The sequence below is a fragment of the Acinonyx jubatus genome, chromosome D2 (assembly GCF_027475565.1).
Source record: "Acinonyx jubatus isolate Ajub_Pintada_27869175 chromosome D2, VMU_Ajub_asm_v1.0, whole genome shotgun sequence".
In the NCBI taxonomy this organism is placed as follows: Eukaryota; Metazoa; Chordata; class Mammalia; order Carnivora; family Felidae; genus Acinonyx; species Acinonyx jubatus.
In genome coordinates, this window is record NC_069393.1 from 80,221,247 (window position 1) to 80,238,670 (window position 17,424).

The 17,424-nt window shown below is 49.0% G+C and overlaps 1 protein-coding gene across 7 annotated transcripts in view; it reads right to left on the reverse strand.

The window, feature by feature from the left end:
• The window catches only part of CD2H10orf90 (chromosome D2 C10orf90 homolog), a 259,408-nt gene that overhangs the window by 180,722 nt on the left and 61,262 nt on the right, over positions 1-17,424 (reverse strand). For all 7 annotated transcript variants that reach the window (XM_053207042.1, XM_053207039.1, XM_053207037.1 and 4 more), the window contains exon 2: positions 10,521-10,592. Coding sequence is in view for 6 of the 7 variants with exons in the window: in XM_053207039.1 (XP_053063014.1) it covers positions 10,521-10,592 (72 nt within the window). In the remaining variant the exon portion in view is untranslated. The remainder of the gene's footprint in view (positions 1-10,520; positions 10,593-17,424) is intronic.

The window sequence follows — 17,424 nt, forward strand, 5'->3', positions numbered from 1 at the left end:
GGAAGCAAGTCAGGAGATAATCTGTTCAAAAGAAGATGCTTCATGGGAAGATCTCATGGCCAGCACTGGGGTTTCCACCAAGATGTGAAATAAGCGATGGGGGTGGACAGTTTTGCTTTGTGCAGGGAACGTTTTACTCTGTTCTTGTCCCCTCGGCTCAGCCCCTTTACAGCTGCCGGAGGGACTTTCCTCTCGTGCTGGCAAGCCGGACGTTAACGCGACCATTATATTAAATAACACGATAAGCTTCAAAACTACGTTTAATTCCACGTGTCACTTTCAATTTGTGTTTCCTTTGTTTATATACTTTTCCCTTCTAGAGAATCTTATCTTCACATGGCCAGCTGGGCACAAAACTACTCAAAAATATAACACTTCAGCTCTCAAGCAAGTTTATTCTCTCTACGCCCTATTGACAATATTTCACCCAAAAAGCAACGCTCTGCGCGGTAGGGCTCACGGAGTTTGGGGTTTGCCTTCTATTTGCAGCCTTTCCCCAATGACATCAACCTTTGCAAGGAGTGTGTGACTTCAACAATTACCGGTAAGTGTTCTTTTCCTCTCGGGGGGCTCTGGACGCACAACTAACAATAAGGAAGTAGAAACCGATGAGCCTCTTTAACTAAACCAGCTTAAAATCACACCAATAATAATGTGTAAACTCTGGGGTCATGGCTCTGGGGCAGGCAATGCAACTAGGAGAGGGGTTCATGAAGTTCAAGGAAGGAGCGTGAGAGGCCCGAGGTTGGAAGGGAGGGTCACAGCCACTCAGAGAGGAGAAAGAAGACAGGGCAGAAAGGGGAGTGCACCCAGTGTCCCAGGGTGCCATTCAAAGTCCTTTTGAAGTCATGGGGTGCCTGGGTGGCTCAGTCGGTTAAGCTTCCGACTTCGGCTCAGGTCGTGATCTCGCGGTCCGTGGGTTTGAGCCCCGCGTCGGGCTCTGTGCTGACAGCTCAGAGCCTGGAGCCTGTTTCAGATTCTGTGTCTCCCTCTTTCTCTGATCCTCCCCTGTTCATGCTGTCTCAAAAATAAATGAATGTTAAAAAAAAATAAAAACAAAAAACAAAATAAAACAAAAAAACAAAGTCCTTCTGAAGTCAGCCACAGTGACCAGCCCGATCCCGTCCCCATGGTTCTCCAGGCTCCACGGGTGACTTAGCTCCTTCCTCTACCCATCCGGCTCATTCCCCCAACAGCTGTTTCCGGAGCACCTGGCTTGGTACAGGGGCTGGCAAGCAAAATCCAAGCTCTCATGCAGCTTTCAGTCTGGACCAGAATGCAGATGTTTATCAAGTGCAAATAAATGTAACATTATCGTGACAAGTGCAGCAAAGAAAAGGAAGGTGGACTCCAGGTGCCTGAAGTGGGGATTGGTCTCGAGATCAGGGATGTATGGCAGAGGATCTGCGGGGCAAGTCAAGGTTACTTAGGGACACAGGTTCAAGCAAGGAGATCAGCTTGTACAGGGACCCTGTAGCAGGAAGCACATGGAGAGCATGGGTGGAGCAGAGAGAGGGAGAGAGAGAGAGAGAGAGAGCTCAAAGACCAGTGCCCCCAGAGCCTCTCAGACCATAGTAAGAATGGTCTTTAGGAGCAACTGAAAAGTATGGAAGGGTTTTAAAGTAGGGAATGGCCTGGCCCACACAGACCAAACAGAGAAAACACGGACCATTGCAGTAGTCAATACCAACATGGCAGCAGGGGTGGATCCCAGAATTGATTAGGAGGAAAATCAGAGGGACGTGGTCATGGATTGGAAACGGGGGTGTGGGAGAGGCAGAAAGACGTCTAGGTTCCCAGCTTGGCCGGCCACGGGGATGGTGGTGCCACTCCTGGGATGGGGACGGCAATCCTGAGCTTAGAGAGATGCTTCTCATGCCTATCTAGAACCCAATCTAGAACGTGGGTTTCTGCCTTGCTGGGGAGTGAGTTCCCGGCTTGCACTGCATTCCTGTACCTGAGGCTGGACCTCAGGCACTCTGGACAGGACTTACCCTGAGTCAGATCCAGCCACACCACACTGTCCCTCCCTGCGTGGCCCCCACTCTACATTCCCAGGCACCCAGACGTACCTCCTCCATCTGAGGACACGGCATCCTCTAGTCACGTGTCCCTGACACTGACCTCATGCCTGGTGTCCACACCTGGCTCTCACCGCACCTTCGGAAGCTGGGCCCCAAGCTCTCTCTCTGTTCTCCCCACCCCAGCGGGCGTGTTAACCCCCCAGGCCTCCGACCACCTCATTGTCCTCATTCCTCCACATCTCCACTCCGTCCAGGCCACGGCCTCATGGTGTAAGGCCTACAGATAAGACCCCATATCATATGCTGATGTGACATCTGGTGCAATCCAGAGGGCTTCATCTGGCCAAACTGCGAATCCCCTCCTATCCCTGCCGATAAGATCCCCTGGCCAAATGACCCTCCTCATGATGGGGTCCAGGAGCAGCGCCCGCATCTCCCTGAGCGGTGGGCTTCGTTTCCCTTCCAACCCGTGGAATTACTCGAACAATCTTGCTACATCCTCCTGCAGGAGCCAGGGGTCGCCCCACCCTCCCAATATTACAAAGCCTGCCTCCACTGCTCCCACTTACTCACGTTGTTCTTGAGTGCAATCCTCACGTGGCCCTACAGGGGATACATGGCAGATGGTGTGCTGCTCCCCAGTGCTGTAAGTGTCTGTGACTCACAAACCGCTAGGGACTCATCTGTCCGGGGTCAGGTGTTGTGCACGGCCACCCCCATCACCCTGGGGGGGGGGGGACCCCTCCGTCACCAACAGGACAAAGAGGAGGCAATTACAAGAGCCCTCTGAGTTAGGGCTCTATGCTGCGAAACTCCTGGGGGTGAAGGAATGACCATCGTGTTTATTTCGTAAAAACCCAGCCGACTCCAAAAGACCCACAGCGGCGGCTCCAACAAGGGATGCCCAGGACAACTTCTTGGGCTCCATACCCATAGACTCTGACGCTGTGGTCTGGGTGGAGCCTGGAGACGCGTTCCGTTCTAGGATCCATGGGTGATTCAGACGCCCTCTTCTACCTGGGGACTTCTGCTAGAGCAGAGCAATTTTCCTTACACTGTGACTTCAGCAAAATCTTGTCTCCATGCGGGATGGGCTAGGATTGCTGCTCAGCCATTGGACTTGGGCTTCTTTTTTTATTATTTTTATTTTTATTTTTTGAGAGAGAGAGAGAGAATGAGGAGGGATGAAGGGCAGAGGGACAGAGAGAGGGAGAAGCCCAAGCAGGCTCCATGCTCGGCATGGAGCCCAACACTGGGTTCGACCCCACAAGCCTGGGATCATGACCCGAGCCACAATCAGGAGTTGGATGCTCAACTGACTGAGCCACGCGGGTGCCCTGGACGTAGGCTTCTTAAAGCCATTTCATCAACAGGTGCTCCTTTCTAGCAAACGCATAATGTTGGGTGTCTGTCTCTCAGACTCATGCCCTTTGTTCAGGTCAAAATACCGACCCCCAAAGATGCCCACCCTGGCACCCATGGACGGTAGAAGGGCTCATAGGCTTCAAGGGAAAATGAACAGAAATTGTGGGTAGTTCTCCCTACTCCACCTCTGAGAACGAGATGCGGTGGCCCTCACGGACTGCCGACCTCACGTCCGCCCCGGCATCTGATTTCTTCACTTCGAAGACAAGAGGCAAGGACTAAGCTGCCATGCCTTTGAGAGGAGGCAGCTAAATCCGGCTGGATGCGTTTCTTTCCGATTCAAAGCTACACCGACTGGGGAATCTTCAGCTGTGCTCTTTGCCTAGCACATTATTCTATCAATCATTTTTAAAATTAGATTACGTACCAGGTGATGGGCAAAGACGAAGCTAGAAACAGAAACTCAGAGAAGGGGGGACGTTGCTTATTGCACTGTTTACAGGTGATTGCAACAAACCTGAAGGTCAAGACCCAGGCAGCCACTACACAGACCTCAGGAAGGGCCGTGCGCATCAGGGTCATCCGTTAGACAGCAAACAGGGAACTGTCACATGCCCCCGTGACAAAGCGACGCGGTCTGTTTTCTTCCCAGTAATGCTCTACGCCAGGAGGCCCGACAGACCCAAACGCGTCTCTTTACATCTTGCGCAGAAAGCGGGAATAAGTGTTCTCTCTTCTGGGGAGGGGGGCGGTCAGAGAAGTGATCCTGCCTTTTCCCACCTCCCCTCTTGCAGAGCGAGGTGGACACTGGGCAGAGCGAGCACCCAGCAGGCTCACAGGAGCCCCCTGGGAGGAGGCCTCTGTCCCCTCAACAAAGGAAGCTGAGTAACAGGACAGGTGTGTGTCACGCAAAGCAGTTGGAAGGGTCTTAGAAAAACCCAAAGGGAGGTGCTTCCCCCACAGGCTCTCAAGTGCCGTCACGCGATCCGATTCCCAGCCTGCTCTGCGGGCTTGCCTGGGAGAGTCAAGCAAGATCCCCGGATGTACACTTGGTTCCACATGGTGCCTTCGGACGGACAGATAATCCTGGGCAGTCTAGTGAATACTTGTGCGCACCGGTGTCTAACCTTGGGAACACAGCGATGAGCGAAACAAGGCCCCTGCCCTCCGAGCCAACAGTCTTGAAGACCACAACCCAAGACAAGTCCACGAGGGAAACCAGGCAACGCAGGAAGGACCGTCCTGTGAAACCATTAAAATCTGAAGCACCAAGGGTGGGCAGGTTGAATCAGGGAATGCGTCCGACAAATGGGAGGATCTTCACAACTGAAACACACAGAAGGTGGCTTCAGGAGGGTCCTCGGGGGCCGGGAGAGGGACAGGTAAGGGTAGAGTCAGATGCGGACTGGCCCCAGGTGCTGTGCCGTGGAGTTCACACTCCGCCCTCTCTGAGAACTGGTGGGAACACAGAGAAGTTGGGTTGATCAAAGACACTCTTTCACACTGTCCGATAGATGAGCCTCCTCACGGGCAGGGAGGAGTCTGTGAGAATGAGGCAGGTGGCAACGTGGCACAATGAAAACGGCTTCTGGACAAAAAAGAATCATGCGTCTCCGCTTCAACAATTAGAGCCTGAATAAAACAGGGCTTTTGCCGTGCCCGCTATCTCTGGCTCACAGAGAAACTACAATTACAAATGACTTCTTCCAGCAGAGAAAAGAAACACAACTCACATCAGTCTCAGGGTGGTTTTTAAGGGACGACAGACCAATCCTTCCGTGAAGGATGGTCAGGCATATGTGTCGTGTTGGGGCCACTGTCTCGGCACAAATGAAACCAAAACGACGGTTATTGAGGAAGTGGATCGCCGCTCTTGTAAAAGCTGGAATGGAGACACGATGACCCTCAAGTTTTAAGTGAAATATAATAACTTCATCCCCCTCATCCATCAAAGACCCACCCTTTAAAAAGTGCCAGTTGTAAAGGTCAGGCTTAATTGATCAGGAGGGAGAAAATTTCATGCCGCCCCACCTTCCTTCCTAAGCCAAGTGAATTAGCAATTAAAAATTCCAGGTGACCCTTCATCAATTACCTTTCCATACATTTCCCATAACTGATGGCCCCAGAAATGGCTTAACTAAGCACCAAATCCTCCTAATCATTGCTAAATCCTCAGATTAAGCAGTCTCCTCGGCAGACAGGTAGCACAGCGATGGGGGGATGGGAAAAGGAATCTTTTAACAACACGCAGAATGGAAATTTGAAACGGACTTCCTACCGTCCACCGATTTTGAGAACGGATGCGAGTTTGGGCAGATACAGTCATCGTTCCCGCGTTTTTTTCTCTCTTAGTGTTTGGATCCTATGTCACTGTAAACTGAAGTTTTACACAGGCCCACCGATTTCAAAGGGCTTCCCAATGGGACGATTTTGCCGTATGATATCTGCCCCCGGTCTTTCCCAGTCCTGGGATTTCCAGGACTGAGGCAGTGAACAGTTGCTGTGTGCACGTGTAAGAAGCAAAAATAGACATCCGGAGATGATGTGCATTTCCAATTTCGTGCATGAGCACAGGGTCCACTCTGCCTGGGCCAACCACTCCCCTGATCTAGCTTCTGCAACAGAGGCTTACCGCCCACAGCGCTGAGTTCTAGAGCAGCCGGTAGACCACCATTGTCCTAAACCACCATCGTCTGAGAGCAAAATAAGACCTGGGCAAGTGGAAAGACTTATCCAAAGATAAAGAGCTAAGTGAGGTCAGAGTCAACCCTGGCACTAAATACCTCACCTGAGAAGACAAAACCCCGATGCCGGGTCTGTGGTTCCTTTTACTGCCCCACCCCCCACACCCAGCCGGCACCCCGTACATGTGGGTCCTCGGGTCTTGCAGCCCACCCTCGTCCCAGCTCACACATTTTCTGCTGCAATGATCTCAGCTGTTCTCATGGTTTCTCACACACTGCCTGTAAATGAGAGTCACATTGATAAACGTGTAAATATTGTAAACGATGGTCATATCTATGACCCTAACCTGTCTCCCGACGTCAACACCACCCTGCCGCATGCTTCCTGGACATTGAAGGCAGGCGGCCTCTCACAAGTAGAGGGTCCAAACCCCACAAATTCAGGGTCCTCCGACTAGCACCGCCCCCCTCACTCCCTGAGCCTCCCGAACCTTGAATTCCCTACCCGACTACTGGTAGCCCTGCCTGCCCAGAAACGTCTTTAAACATCCCCCTTATTGCAACCCCTGCAAATAACTGGGTCATCACCCAGCGTCCCAGTGACCAGCACGCCCACCCCTGCCCCAGAGGAAAGCGCGCCATCACCTGCCTGAGTAGCACAATGGAGTCGCCTTCCTAGAACCCGGGACGAGATGACACATTCTAACAAGTCAATATGTAACTGTAACAACTCTTTGCCTTCTCACTACAGACTAAAAGCAAATGAATAAGTTACTTTATTTTGGCTCAACACGATCTGAAGGATTTCTAACAATTCCAGCTGTGTGAGCAGGTCATGAGCCCCCTGCCCTTGGGGCTTCTGTGTGGTCAGCTTACCCTGCAGAGGCTTTCCCGCTGCTGTGTGGAAATGAGTAGGAGGGTTTCAGACAGGAGACATTGGGAAGAAACTGGACAAAGTGACCCTCTGGCCCCTCCCAAACCTGAGATTCCGTGAGCTCCGTCTGCCTGGCCCCCTGGACTCCTTCTGGAAGAGCTGTCCCGTAAGCCGGGTACCCACAGGATTAGATCCTCTGAAGCCACGTCTCTAATACCCAACCTTGCTTCCTGACCTGAGATGACTGAATCAGGATGTAGCCTGAGAGGTTAATTGACAGACACGAGAAAGTGTCTCCTGCACTTTCTGTAAGCTGGTGGCTCTTCCTTCCGTGAAATTGACTGGTTTCCTTACAATGGTTTCCCTTTTGTGCGTTTTTGGTCCTTCCGACACCAAGTTGGAACTAAAACTCTGCTCTCTGGGTCTCCTGCCAAGGCCAGGGACGGGATTGATGAAGATTTCATCGTGTGTGGGCCCTTCCCCTTCTTGGGAGTGTGGGGCGGGGAGTCAGATCCCTGATCCAAAATGCTGTTCTTCCCTGAGGCAGTGAACCAGGACCACAGAGGTCCCTGAGGGCACAGGTGGCTTCCCGGGCCCGGTTTTCAGAGAAAAGATGTGTCTGTAGGCCCTCCTTGGCCTAACTTTAGTCAGGCCCTCTGAGTGCTTTTCCTAACTAGGCCTCATCCTGGGCCTGCCTTTGGTGGCCTGTCAGGCCCAGTTCTAGCAAAGAATCCTTTTGGGTCTGGATTTAGAGAGAATCCTGCTGAGCCGGCTTAACAAGACTTTCCCCAACCCTTGACCTCTAATCACATTCTTTTTTTTTTTTTTTTGAAGTTTATTTATTTATTTTGAGAGAGACAGACAAAGTGAGCATGGGAGGGGCAGAGAGAGAGGGAGACACAGAATCCCCCAGCAGAATCCGGGCTCCGAGCTGCCAGCACAGAGCCCGACGTGGGGCTCGAACCTACAGACTGTGAGATCATGACCCGAGCCAAAACCAACTCAGACACTTAACTGACTGAGCCACCCAGGCACCCCTCTAATCAAGTTCTTCTTGGTAATTTTTCCTGCCCCTAATCCCTCCCCCTGCCATCGGTTATGAATCCCCAGCTTCCCTGACGTTGTTCTGGATTAGGGGGCTCCCTTCTACCACAGGAACTCCCATGTCCTGCCATTTTTAACCAGTTGATAGTGCCTTTTCTTCTCTTTCTTTTTTTTTAATGTTTATTTATTTTTGAGAGAGAGAGAGAACAAGCGGGGGAGGGGCAGAGACAGAGGGAGACACAGAATCCGAAGCAGGCTCCAGGCTCTGAGCCATTAGCACAGAGCCTGATGCGGGGCTTGAACTCACAAACTGCGAGATCATGACCTGAGCCAAAGTTGGATGCTCAACCGACTGAGCCACCCAGGTGCCCCAACAATGCCATTTCTCTCTAACAGATGGGAATGACCTTACAGGAAGACGCACAAAGCCAGGTGACCCCTTCGAGAAGCAGCCATCAGGGAAGTATTATGCTCCTCGGCCGTGAATTCCTCCTTTCCCTTCTATTCGGAGTCGAGCCCAGACTCTCTTTCCTACTCTAAGACCTCACGTAGTAGTCTCCCTGAATAAAATCTGCCTTATTCTCTTTAACAAGTGTCATGAGTGATTTTTTTCTTCAACAACTGCTTGCCTTCTGTGCGAATACCCAAGGTTTCAGACTATGTCTAAAATATCCTTCCATAATTAGAACTTGGAAAATAGGGAAAGAAGGGGAGGGGAGGGGAGGGGAGGGGAGGGGAGGGGAGGGGTGGGGAGGGGAGGGAAGGGGTGGGAAGGGAAGGGAAGGGGAGGGAAGGGAAGGGAGAAAGAAAGGAGAAAGAAAGCCAGAATATATGCGTCTCCCTCCTCGCCCAGGCTTGCTTGGGCACATTCCCTGCAGCCTGGACCATTAACCCCTGGCCTCTGGGCCAGCATGTACAGGTTTCTAAGTCATTAAACCACTAATACAAGCTCCACTGCACAAGTGCCCCATCAGGCCCATTTCAAGCTAAGCTAGTCCTGGAGAAAAGCAGACTGGCGGGTCCACATCTAGGTCACCCAGGCCAGACTGCGCTCACTCCTGCGCTCTGAGAAAAACCTGGCATTCTCCTCCACGTCCCCAACCTCCCCGCAGGGTGCAGGTGGCCAGAGGTGTTGCATGAGACTTGCCATTCAGGCCACCAGAAGCGACTGTCAGAGGATTCACGTTCTTACCACAAGCAATTTCTGGGCTAGGTTTTTAAAGGATCTGGTCAAATATCTGCCACTATGAAAGAATAAGCCGTAAGCCATGCTTTGGGGCTCCAGAAAGGACGAACTAGGAGAGCTTCTTCCAAATAATATATTTGTCCTGGGCTGACAGTGTCCGTTATGGAGACGAACTCAGGTCCCTGATGCCTTTGGTAGAGGTGAGCGGCAAGGGGAAAGGAAGAGAGAAGCTACAAAAGCATCTGTGTATAATCACACGCAGACGCACAGACACACATACATTTTTCTCCATAGATACAAATTCATCTACCCCATTTACAAACTGAAATTGAGATGCGGATTCAAAACTAAAATTTGCCGGGGTGCCTGGGTGGCTCGGTCGGTTAAGCATCCGACTCTCGATCCGACTCAGGTCGTGATCTCACGGTTCGTGGGATCGAGCCCCGTGTCAGGTTCTGTGCTGACAGTGCGGAGCCTGCTTGGGAATCTCTCTCTCCCTCACTCCCTGCACACCACCCCTCCACTTGTGTGTTCTCTCTCTCTCTCTCTCTCAAAATAAATGAACATTTAAAAAAATAAAATAAATTTTGCTACATGACAACATGCTTTAAAAAAAAAAAAGTCCGTTTAATTGAAAGTCAGTTAAGTTGGACACTGAGCCAACCAGACGCCCTGAAAACACGCTTTTAAAGCTTATTCTCTGCTAGAGTCTCTGAGTGAAATATACTAGCCTCGGAGTCTTATTACAGAACCATCAGAAAAGGTGAGCGAAACCCATACAACTTCTCTCCTGGAAGGGAGAAAAACAAACTGGTTCCCACACCACTTATGTTAACAAACTTCATAAAAGTTACGAACTGTAACCACCACGCCTGGTGTTGTTGTTACAATGCAGGAGCCGGGAACTGAAGCTTCACGAGGAATGATTTATGTTTGCACAGATACCAGGCCTGTATTTAAATCGCGCCTGCTCCGTTGCGAGAATATTCCACACGTGTCCCATTACTCATTCCTGGCGGAACCCCGCACCACGCTGGCCTGAACCCCTGCCAACTGCGGGACCCTTGGCTTCCAAATGCACTACCTGAGGCAACCAATATTTCTGGGGCATCGTTTCCTTCGTCAGGGACTGCGAACCTAAAAGCCTGTGTGTTTAGAAATTCTAATCAGCTTCAAATCTTGTCAGAGCCACTGAGCTAGCATCATGGGTCGGGGACGGCGGGGGGAGACGAGGCTCCAAAGCACATCTCATTATTAATAAAAATAAAGGAGAGAGATAGTAAAAAAAAAAAAAAAAAAAGGCTTGAACGGGACAGTCACCCGATCAGCGCCCAGCTCTATACCTGCTTTGAAAGACCTTCATTTCTTTCCCAAGCAGAATGACCTTTGGGGGACGAGAAGACCCGACTGTGAATCTAGAAGATAAAAGAGAAACCTTCCCAGTCTTTTATTTTTATTTGCCAGATATGTAATCTTCAATAATGTACATTATTATTCTTAAAGAACCGAGAAATGTCCCTAGAATCTCTCCAATCTCCCAGGAAAGAACTACGGATTTTAACGAATACGCGTCTCCATTTTCTCCCATGCTACCTCTGCACATGAATAAAGAGTAGGTTTCCCATGATTTCAAAATACAAGAGGCAGCGGAGGAGGGGAAGGAGAAAGACCAATCGGCTAACATGGATTTTGCCAGTAGAGCAAAGAACCACATCTCATGTTTCCTTTCTAGCCCATCAGTGCCGAATGGGTGTTGAGCTGAAATCGGACATTCAATAAATATTGATAAATTGATTAACCACAAGCAATCAGATTTCAGGAATCAGCCTGCAAGGCCCAACGAAAATAAGATTAATAGATACAAAAGTGTTGTGCAGTCTGCGAGGATGATTATGGTGCCGGCTCTCTCTGCCTAGAGGGCAAGGGTCGGTTTCGTAAGTTTATTCTGAAAGCCGTTTGCTGTGGGCGAGACTTTGGGTTTGGATGTGTACATTTAGAATCAGACTCCGGAGCACCTCGTTCCACACTGGGTCTGCCCTGTGGCCCCTCGCTGACCCCAGGGACTCTCCCCCCAAACTGAAGAGTGACTTTTCGGACACGCGTGCTGTAAACACAGCGGGATCGGAAGAGGCAATGGCCTCACCGTGGACAGGTCATAGGGGATGCTGGGTAAGACACGAAAGCTTTTCAGGAAGGAAATAAAAAGTGCAGCGACATGAGACATGGGCATGGGACATCGTTTAAATCCCAAATTCCGCAGAAGGAGCAAGCTACCTCCCTGCTGCTTCAAACACAACCAAGCAGGGGGGTCTGGAACCTGCCTTGGGGGTGGGAAGGGGGCGCAGACGTGCAGGGAGCCGGCCGAACAAGGATTCTAAGCCTCCCGTTTCCTGGGCTGTTGGCTTGTGTGACTCTTCCAAGAAAGATATGTATGCCTGCTTTTCAAAGTAACTCCACCAAATGTAGCCAGATAATTAACCTGGGACATGACAGCACAGGATTCATTCTGACCCAGCAGATCCCTCCTCGCACCCTGTGCCGTCCTAGTCGAGAGCCCCAGCCCCACGGCGAAATAACAAACACCCAAGTGCACTGCTCTGGACACGGGACTGTTCCCCTCTCTCTCAGGTCCCAGCATTTGGCAGCGAATGGCAGGCTGAGTAGGCTCCATAGCCGCCTGCTTCTTCAAAGCCTGGAACCATCACGAGCAGGCTCTGGGCACTACGGGTCGGAGAATTCCCAGTGCTGACTCGGGAATCTCTATCGTCGACCCAGGTCTCAATCCAATAGGGACATCCTGGGAAGGCTTGGCTGTGACTCAACTTGCTGCTGGTTGCTCACTGTACTTCCTTTCTATAGAACAGCAACACTTTTCCTTGCCCTGAGAACAAAGCGTCAAGAAAGCCCCGTGTGGTCTGCACCAGGTATTCTCTGTGGCATCCCCAGACGCCTCTCTCCAGGCCACATCCTCTGTATGAGCTCCTCTCATGCCCTTGAACACAAATTCTCTTCCCCACCGCAGGGCCTTTGCACATGCTGTTTCACCCACAGAGCATGTTGTTTCTTTGGTCCTCCTCTGGATCTTGGCTCACATGACCCGTTCGTGGGAGTGTCCCTGCAGACACCAGCCTCAAAACCAGGTTTCTGATTTATAAGCTCTTACAGAAGCACTACTTTTCAGCACACTCACTTTGAATTATAAATCCACAGGGACTCGTGTGAATCTACAGGGGATGGCTGCTCCTCCCCTAGAGTCTAACTGCTCTGAGAAGAAAATTATTTTGCCTTGCTTGCCAATATATTCCTAGCTGCTAGTATGGGGCCAGACATAGAGGAGGCTTTCAATAAATATTTACTGGGGAAAAAAGGATGGAATGAAGAATGAATGAAAGCAAAGCCCCTTCTCCAGGGTAAATTACGCACAGTGCCCTTTGGTATCTACTCTCCTGTGTCCTCAAGGATCCCTGTTCTCTCCTCAGTCTTCACCTCTGCCTTCCTCACATTGCTAAGTCCAAACCTTTCTTAAAAACAAAACCAAAAACCTGCCCCCCCACACACACATTACCTTCCTCCCTTCACCTCACCACTGGCCGCAAACCTTCTTGGAGGAGACGGCCATGCTCTCTCTGTCCCATTTCCTCGCCTCCCATCAGTCCTCCGTTTACCGCAATCCAGACTGAACCACTGTGATCTGTGCCTCTGAAGCTTGTCACTGTGCGATCCAGCGGCCACCCCGGGGCCAGCCCCAGCGGCTGTGTCTATCAACGACCCCTGTTGGTTACGCTTCCTAAATATCCGCCTCTCCCCACCGCCTTAGTGGAAGCCCCCGTTCTACTTGCCGAGCCCACAGCAGCCCTCCTCATCCTCAGCCCCGCAGCCCCCGGACCCCACCTCATCGCCAGCCAATGTTCCCAGAAAGCAAATCTGGTCATGTCCCTCCCCAGCTTGATACAATCCTTGGGTTTTTAACTCATCCAAAATACAACTAAAGCTATATTCACAAAGACGTGTTTGCAGCATGGTTCACAATGGCAAAACATCGGAGGGTTCTGCAATATCCAATGCCAGAGAATAGCTCTGGAGGTCAGAGCACATGTGTTAATACATCCATTAACATTATAACCATGTTCGTGGTCCAAGTTACCGTCTCCACAGCTACAGACTATCATAGAGGATCATGGGCAGCCTTGAATGCTATGCTAATGTGGATATTATTTCCTAGGTGATGGGGAAGCTCTGGTGATTTCTGAACAAGGAGAGCGAGTGCTTAATGTTCAGTTATGTGTTAAAGCACAGACCTGTGTACGTGTTTGATTAGAGCCTTACCTCTGCAGCCTTTACTCACGGGCTGGAACCGGTTGCTGCCCGTATGCGATGCAACGTTTTGCAACTCCGTTTTACCAAGCCTAGTGTGGGACGGGGATTTCTTTTTTTAATTTTAATTTTCTTACTGGAATAAAATATACTTAACATAAAACTTATCAACGTGACCATTTTCAAGCATGTGGTAGGTGGTGTTCAGCACATGCATCATGTTGTATAACCATCAGCACTGCCCTCCGTAATTCTTGTCATCTTGCAAAACTGAAAACTTCCTCCCTTCCCATCTTCCCCCAGCCCGTGGCAACCATCATTCTATTTTCTATCTCCGTGATTTTGACTACTCTCAGTACTTCGTGTAAGTGGAATCATGCAGTATTTGTCTTTTTGTGACTGGCTTATTTCCCTTAGCACAGTATTCTCTATGGCCATCCCCATTGTAGCCCGTGTCAGAATTTCCTTCCTTTTTAAGACCGAAGATTCTAGTGCGTGGGTATGCCACATGTTGCCTATCCGTTCATCCTTCGAGGGACACAGGTCAGTTGCTCCCACGTTTTAGCTATCGTGAATAATGTTGCTATGAAATGACTGCACGAATATCTATCTCTTCGGCCTCCTGCTTTCAATGATTGGAATTATTATTCAATTATTTCAATTATTCAATTACACCAAATAATTGAATTGGTGGATGGATGGCTGGACCACGTGGCAAGTCTACTTTTAATTTTTTGGAGAAGCACTACACTGTTTTCCTCAGAGGATTTACCATTTTGCATTTCCACCAACAGTGCACAAGTGTGTCCATTTTTCCACATCCTCACCAACCCTTGTTATTTTGTGGGTTTTTTTTGTACAGTAGCCATCCCAACGGATGTGAGGCAGCATCTCACTGTAGTTTGATTCGCAGTTCCCTACTGATGCGTGATGTTGAATATCTTTTCACATGCTTATTGTACGTCTTCTTTGAAGAAATGTTTCTTCAAGTCCTTTGCCCTTTTTTGTTGTTGTTCTTAAGCTTTGATTCTCTGTATATTCTAGTTACTAATCCCTTAGCAGATACTATTTGCAAATATTTCCTTCAACTCTGTGGGCTGCCTTTTCTCTCTGTTGGGATGGTCTTTTGGTGTTGGTGCACAATTTTTTTTAAATTTTCATTAGTTCCAGCTTACCTATTTTTTCTCTTGTTGCCTGTCTCTTTGGTGTCATATCCAAGAAGTCATTGCTAAATTCACCATCATGAAGCTTTTGCCCTGGGTATTCTCCAGTGAGTTCTGGAGTTTTAGGTCTTACATTTAGGTCTTTGATTCATGAGAGTTAATTTTTGAATATGGTAGTAGATAAGGAACCAACTTAATTCCTCGGCACATGGATATCCAGTGCCCCCCCCCTTTTTTTTATGGTGCCAAACCCAGCATCGTTTGTTGACAAGACTATCCTTTCCCCATTGATTGGTTTTAGCACCCTTGAAAAAAGTCACGTGACATATATGAGAGGGCTTATTCTAGTTAACTGGTCTAAATATTTGTCTTTATGCGAATACCACACTGCTTTGATTACTGTAGCTCTGTAGTATGTTTGCAAGTCAGGAAGTCTGAATCTTCACCTTGTTCTTCTTTTTCCAGATTGTTTTGGATATTTGGGATCCCTTGAGATTACATATGAATTTTAGAATGTTTTTTTTTTAATTTCTGAAAAAAAAAAGTCATTGGGATTTTCACTGGGATTGCATTGACCCCATAGATCGTTTTAGATGGTATTGATATCCTAACACTAAGTTTTTTGATCCGTGACTATGGGATATGTTTCCATTTGTTTAAGTCTTCTTTATTTTCCTTTAATTTAATTAGTTTTCGTTGTGCACGTCTTTCACCTCTTTGGTTAATTCCCAAGTATTTTATTCTTTTTGATGCTATTATAAATTGTTTTCATAATACACTTTTCAGATTGTTCGCTGTTAGCGTATAGAAACACAACTGATTTTTGTGCATTGCCTTTTTATCCTGCTATTTTGCGGAGCTCATTTGTTAGTTCTAACAGGTTGTTTGTGGGACCTTTAGGGTTTTCTACACACCAGATCATATCATCTACAAACAGACATGACTTCACGTCTTCCTTTACAGTTTGGATACCTTTTATTTCTTCTTCGTGCCTAGTTGGTCTGGCCAAGACTTGTACCGCTATGTTGAACAGAGACGGGAAAAGCAGTCACCGCTGTCTTGTTCCCAACTTTAGAGGAAAAACTCTCTTTCACCAGCGAGTATGATGCTCATGGTAAGTTTTCAGACACAGCTTTTATGCTTTTGAGGTAGTTTCTTTCTAATCCTTGTTTGTCGGGTGTGACACATATTTATTGATTTGTTTTCCCCCTAAAACGTGAGTGGCACATAGCAAGTTCTTTGCTCATTGCTTTGATAGTGACCCTCAGAACAGCACTGGGCCCACAAGATGTCTTTGAAAACATGTGCTGAATGACCGGGTGGGTGAAGGGCTATGAAATCACATGAGTAAATGCACGTGCTGGATGTTAATGCACCACATGACCTTGGTGGGTGTCCACTAGGATTTATGGGAGTTATGGAATTATGGAAAGAAAGAACGGAAAAAGCATATGCAAATCAATACATGCGGCCCTCCTTCCACATGCAAAAATGCATTCCCTAATAAACAAAAGATACTGTTGAAGTTCTTCGGGATTTACCACCCACTGGGAGACACTGATCGGCCCCCAGCTATTTCTTTTGTGATCATCAGGTGGCTCCTGCCTCAGCCCTTCCAAACCTTTGTCTCTCTTAGGTCTCTGAAGCCATTAGTATGCTATTTACTGAGTGGTGACAGTAACTGACCTAAGCCATACAATGGGGCTTAGACTCAGACCCTGTTTTCCAGCTCTGTTCCCAGAGGCTCCTGGGTCTGGTTCAAGCCTGGGATCACACAAGGAGCTACCACGGAGGCCTCACTGCATGCAGGCAATTACCTCGCTGGATCCTACAACGACTCTGTGGGAGAAAGAGATTTAATATTTCCATTTTACAGGGAGGGACACTGAGGCACAGAGAGGTGAAGTAACTTGCCCCAAATCACACAAACCTAGTAAAACGAGTAAAGGAGCCCAGACTGGAATCGAGGCGATTAAGATCACTTATTGAGGGGTGCCCAGGTGGCTCAGTCGGTTGAGCGTCCGACTCTTGATTTCAACTCGGGTCACGATCCCAGGGTCCTGGGGTTGGGCCCCGCTTTGGGCTCCGTGCCGAGCATGAAGCCTACTTGGGATTCTCTCCCTCTCCCTCTGCCTCTCTCCTGCTCACAACCTCTCTTTCTCTAAAACAAAAAAATAAATCAATCAAAAAATAAAACGAGTAGTCCTTGAAGATAGAAAACTGTGATTAGGATCCAGGACATTCAAAGAAACATGACATCTCACAATCCTAGGAAACGCTCCAGTCTGCAAAGTTCTCTCATACACACTCCGTCATTTCCATCTTCTAAAGCCCGAGAGGTGAAGGAACACATACAGTTCTTAGCTTATAAAGAAACAAAGGTCCAGAGAGAGACATAAGTGCCCATGGACAAAACCATGGGCCTCCGGCACCGGCACCAGCCCTCCTGACCCCAGTCTGGCACACCATCCACACCATCTCACCACGGGCTACCTCACGGGGTCCACCCAGCCTTACCAGCCACGCTACCGGCAGGAACTCTGTGGTCAAGCCTGCCACCAGCTAGGTCACTGATAACACGGACGAGAAAATCATCTGTGGATTCCACTCGGGAGCCAGGAGCTGTGAACCAGCGAGAGCTGAACATCGTGGGGACGATAATACTAGAACCACCCATCTAGAGAAGACTAAACGCTTCACAAACCATGCTTGACCTCCCAAGTCCTGCCGTAAGAGTTGGGCCCTGACGAGCACATATGCTGTTGTTTTT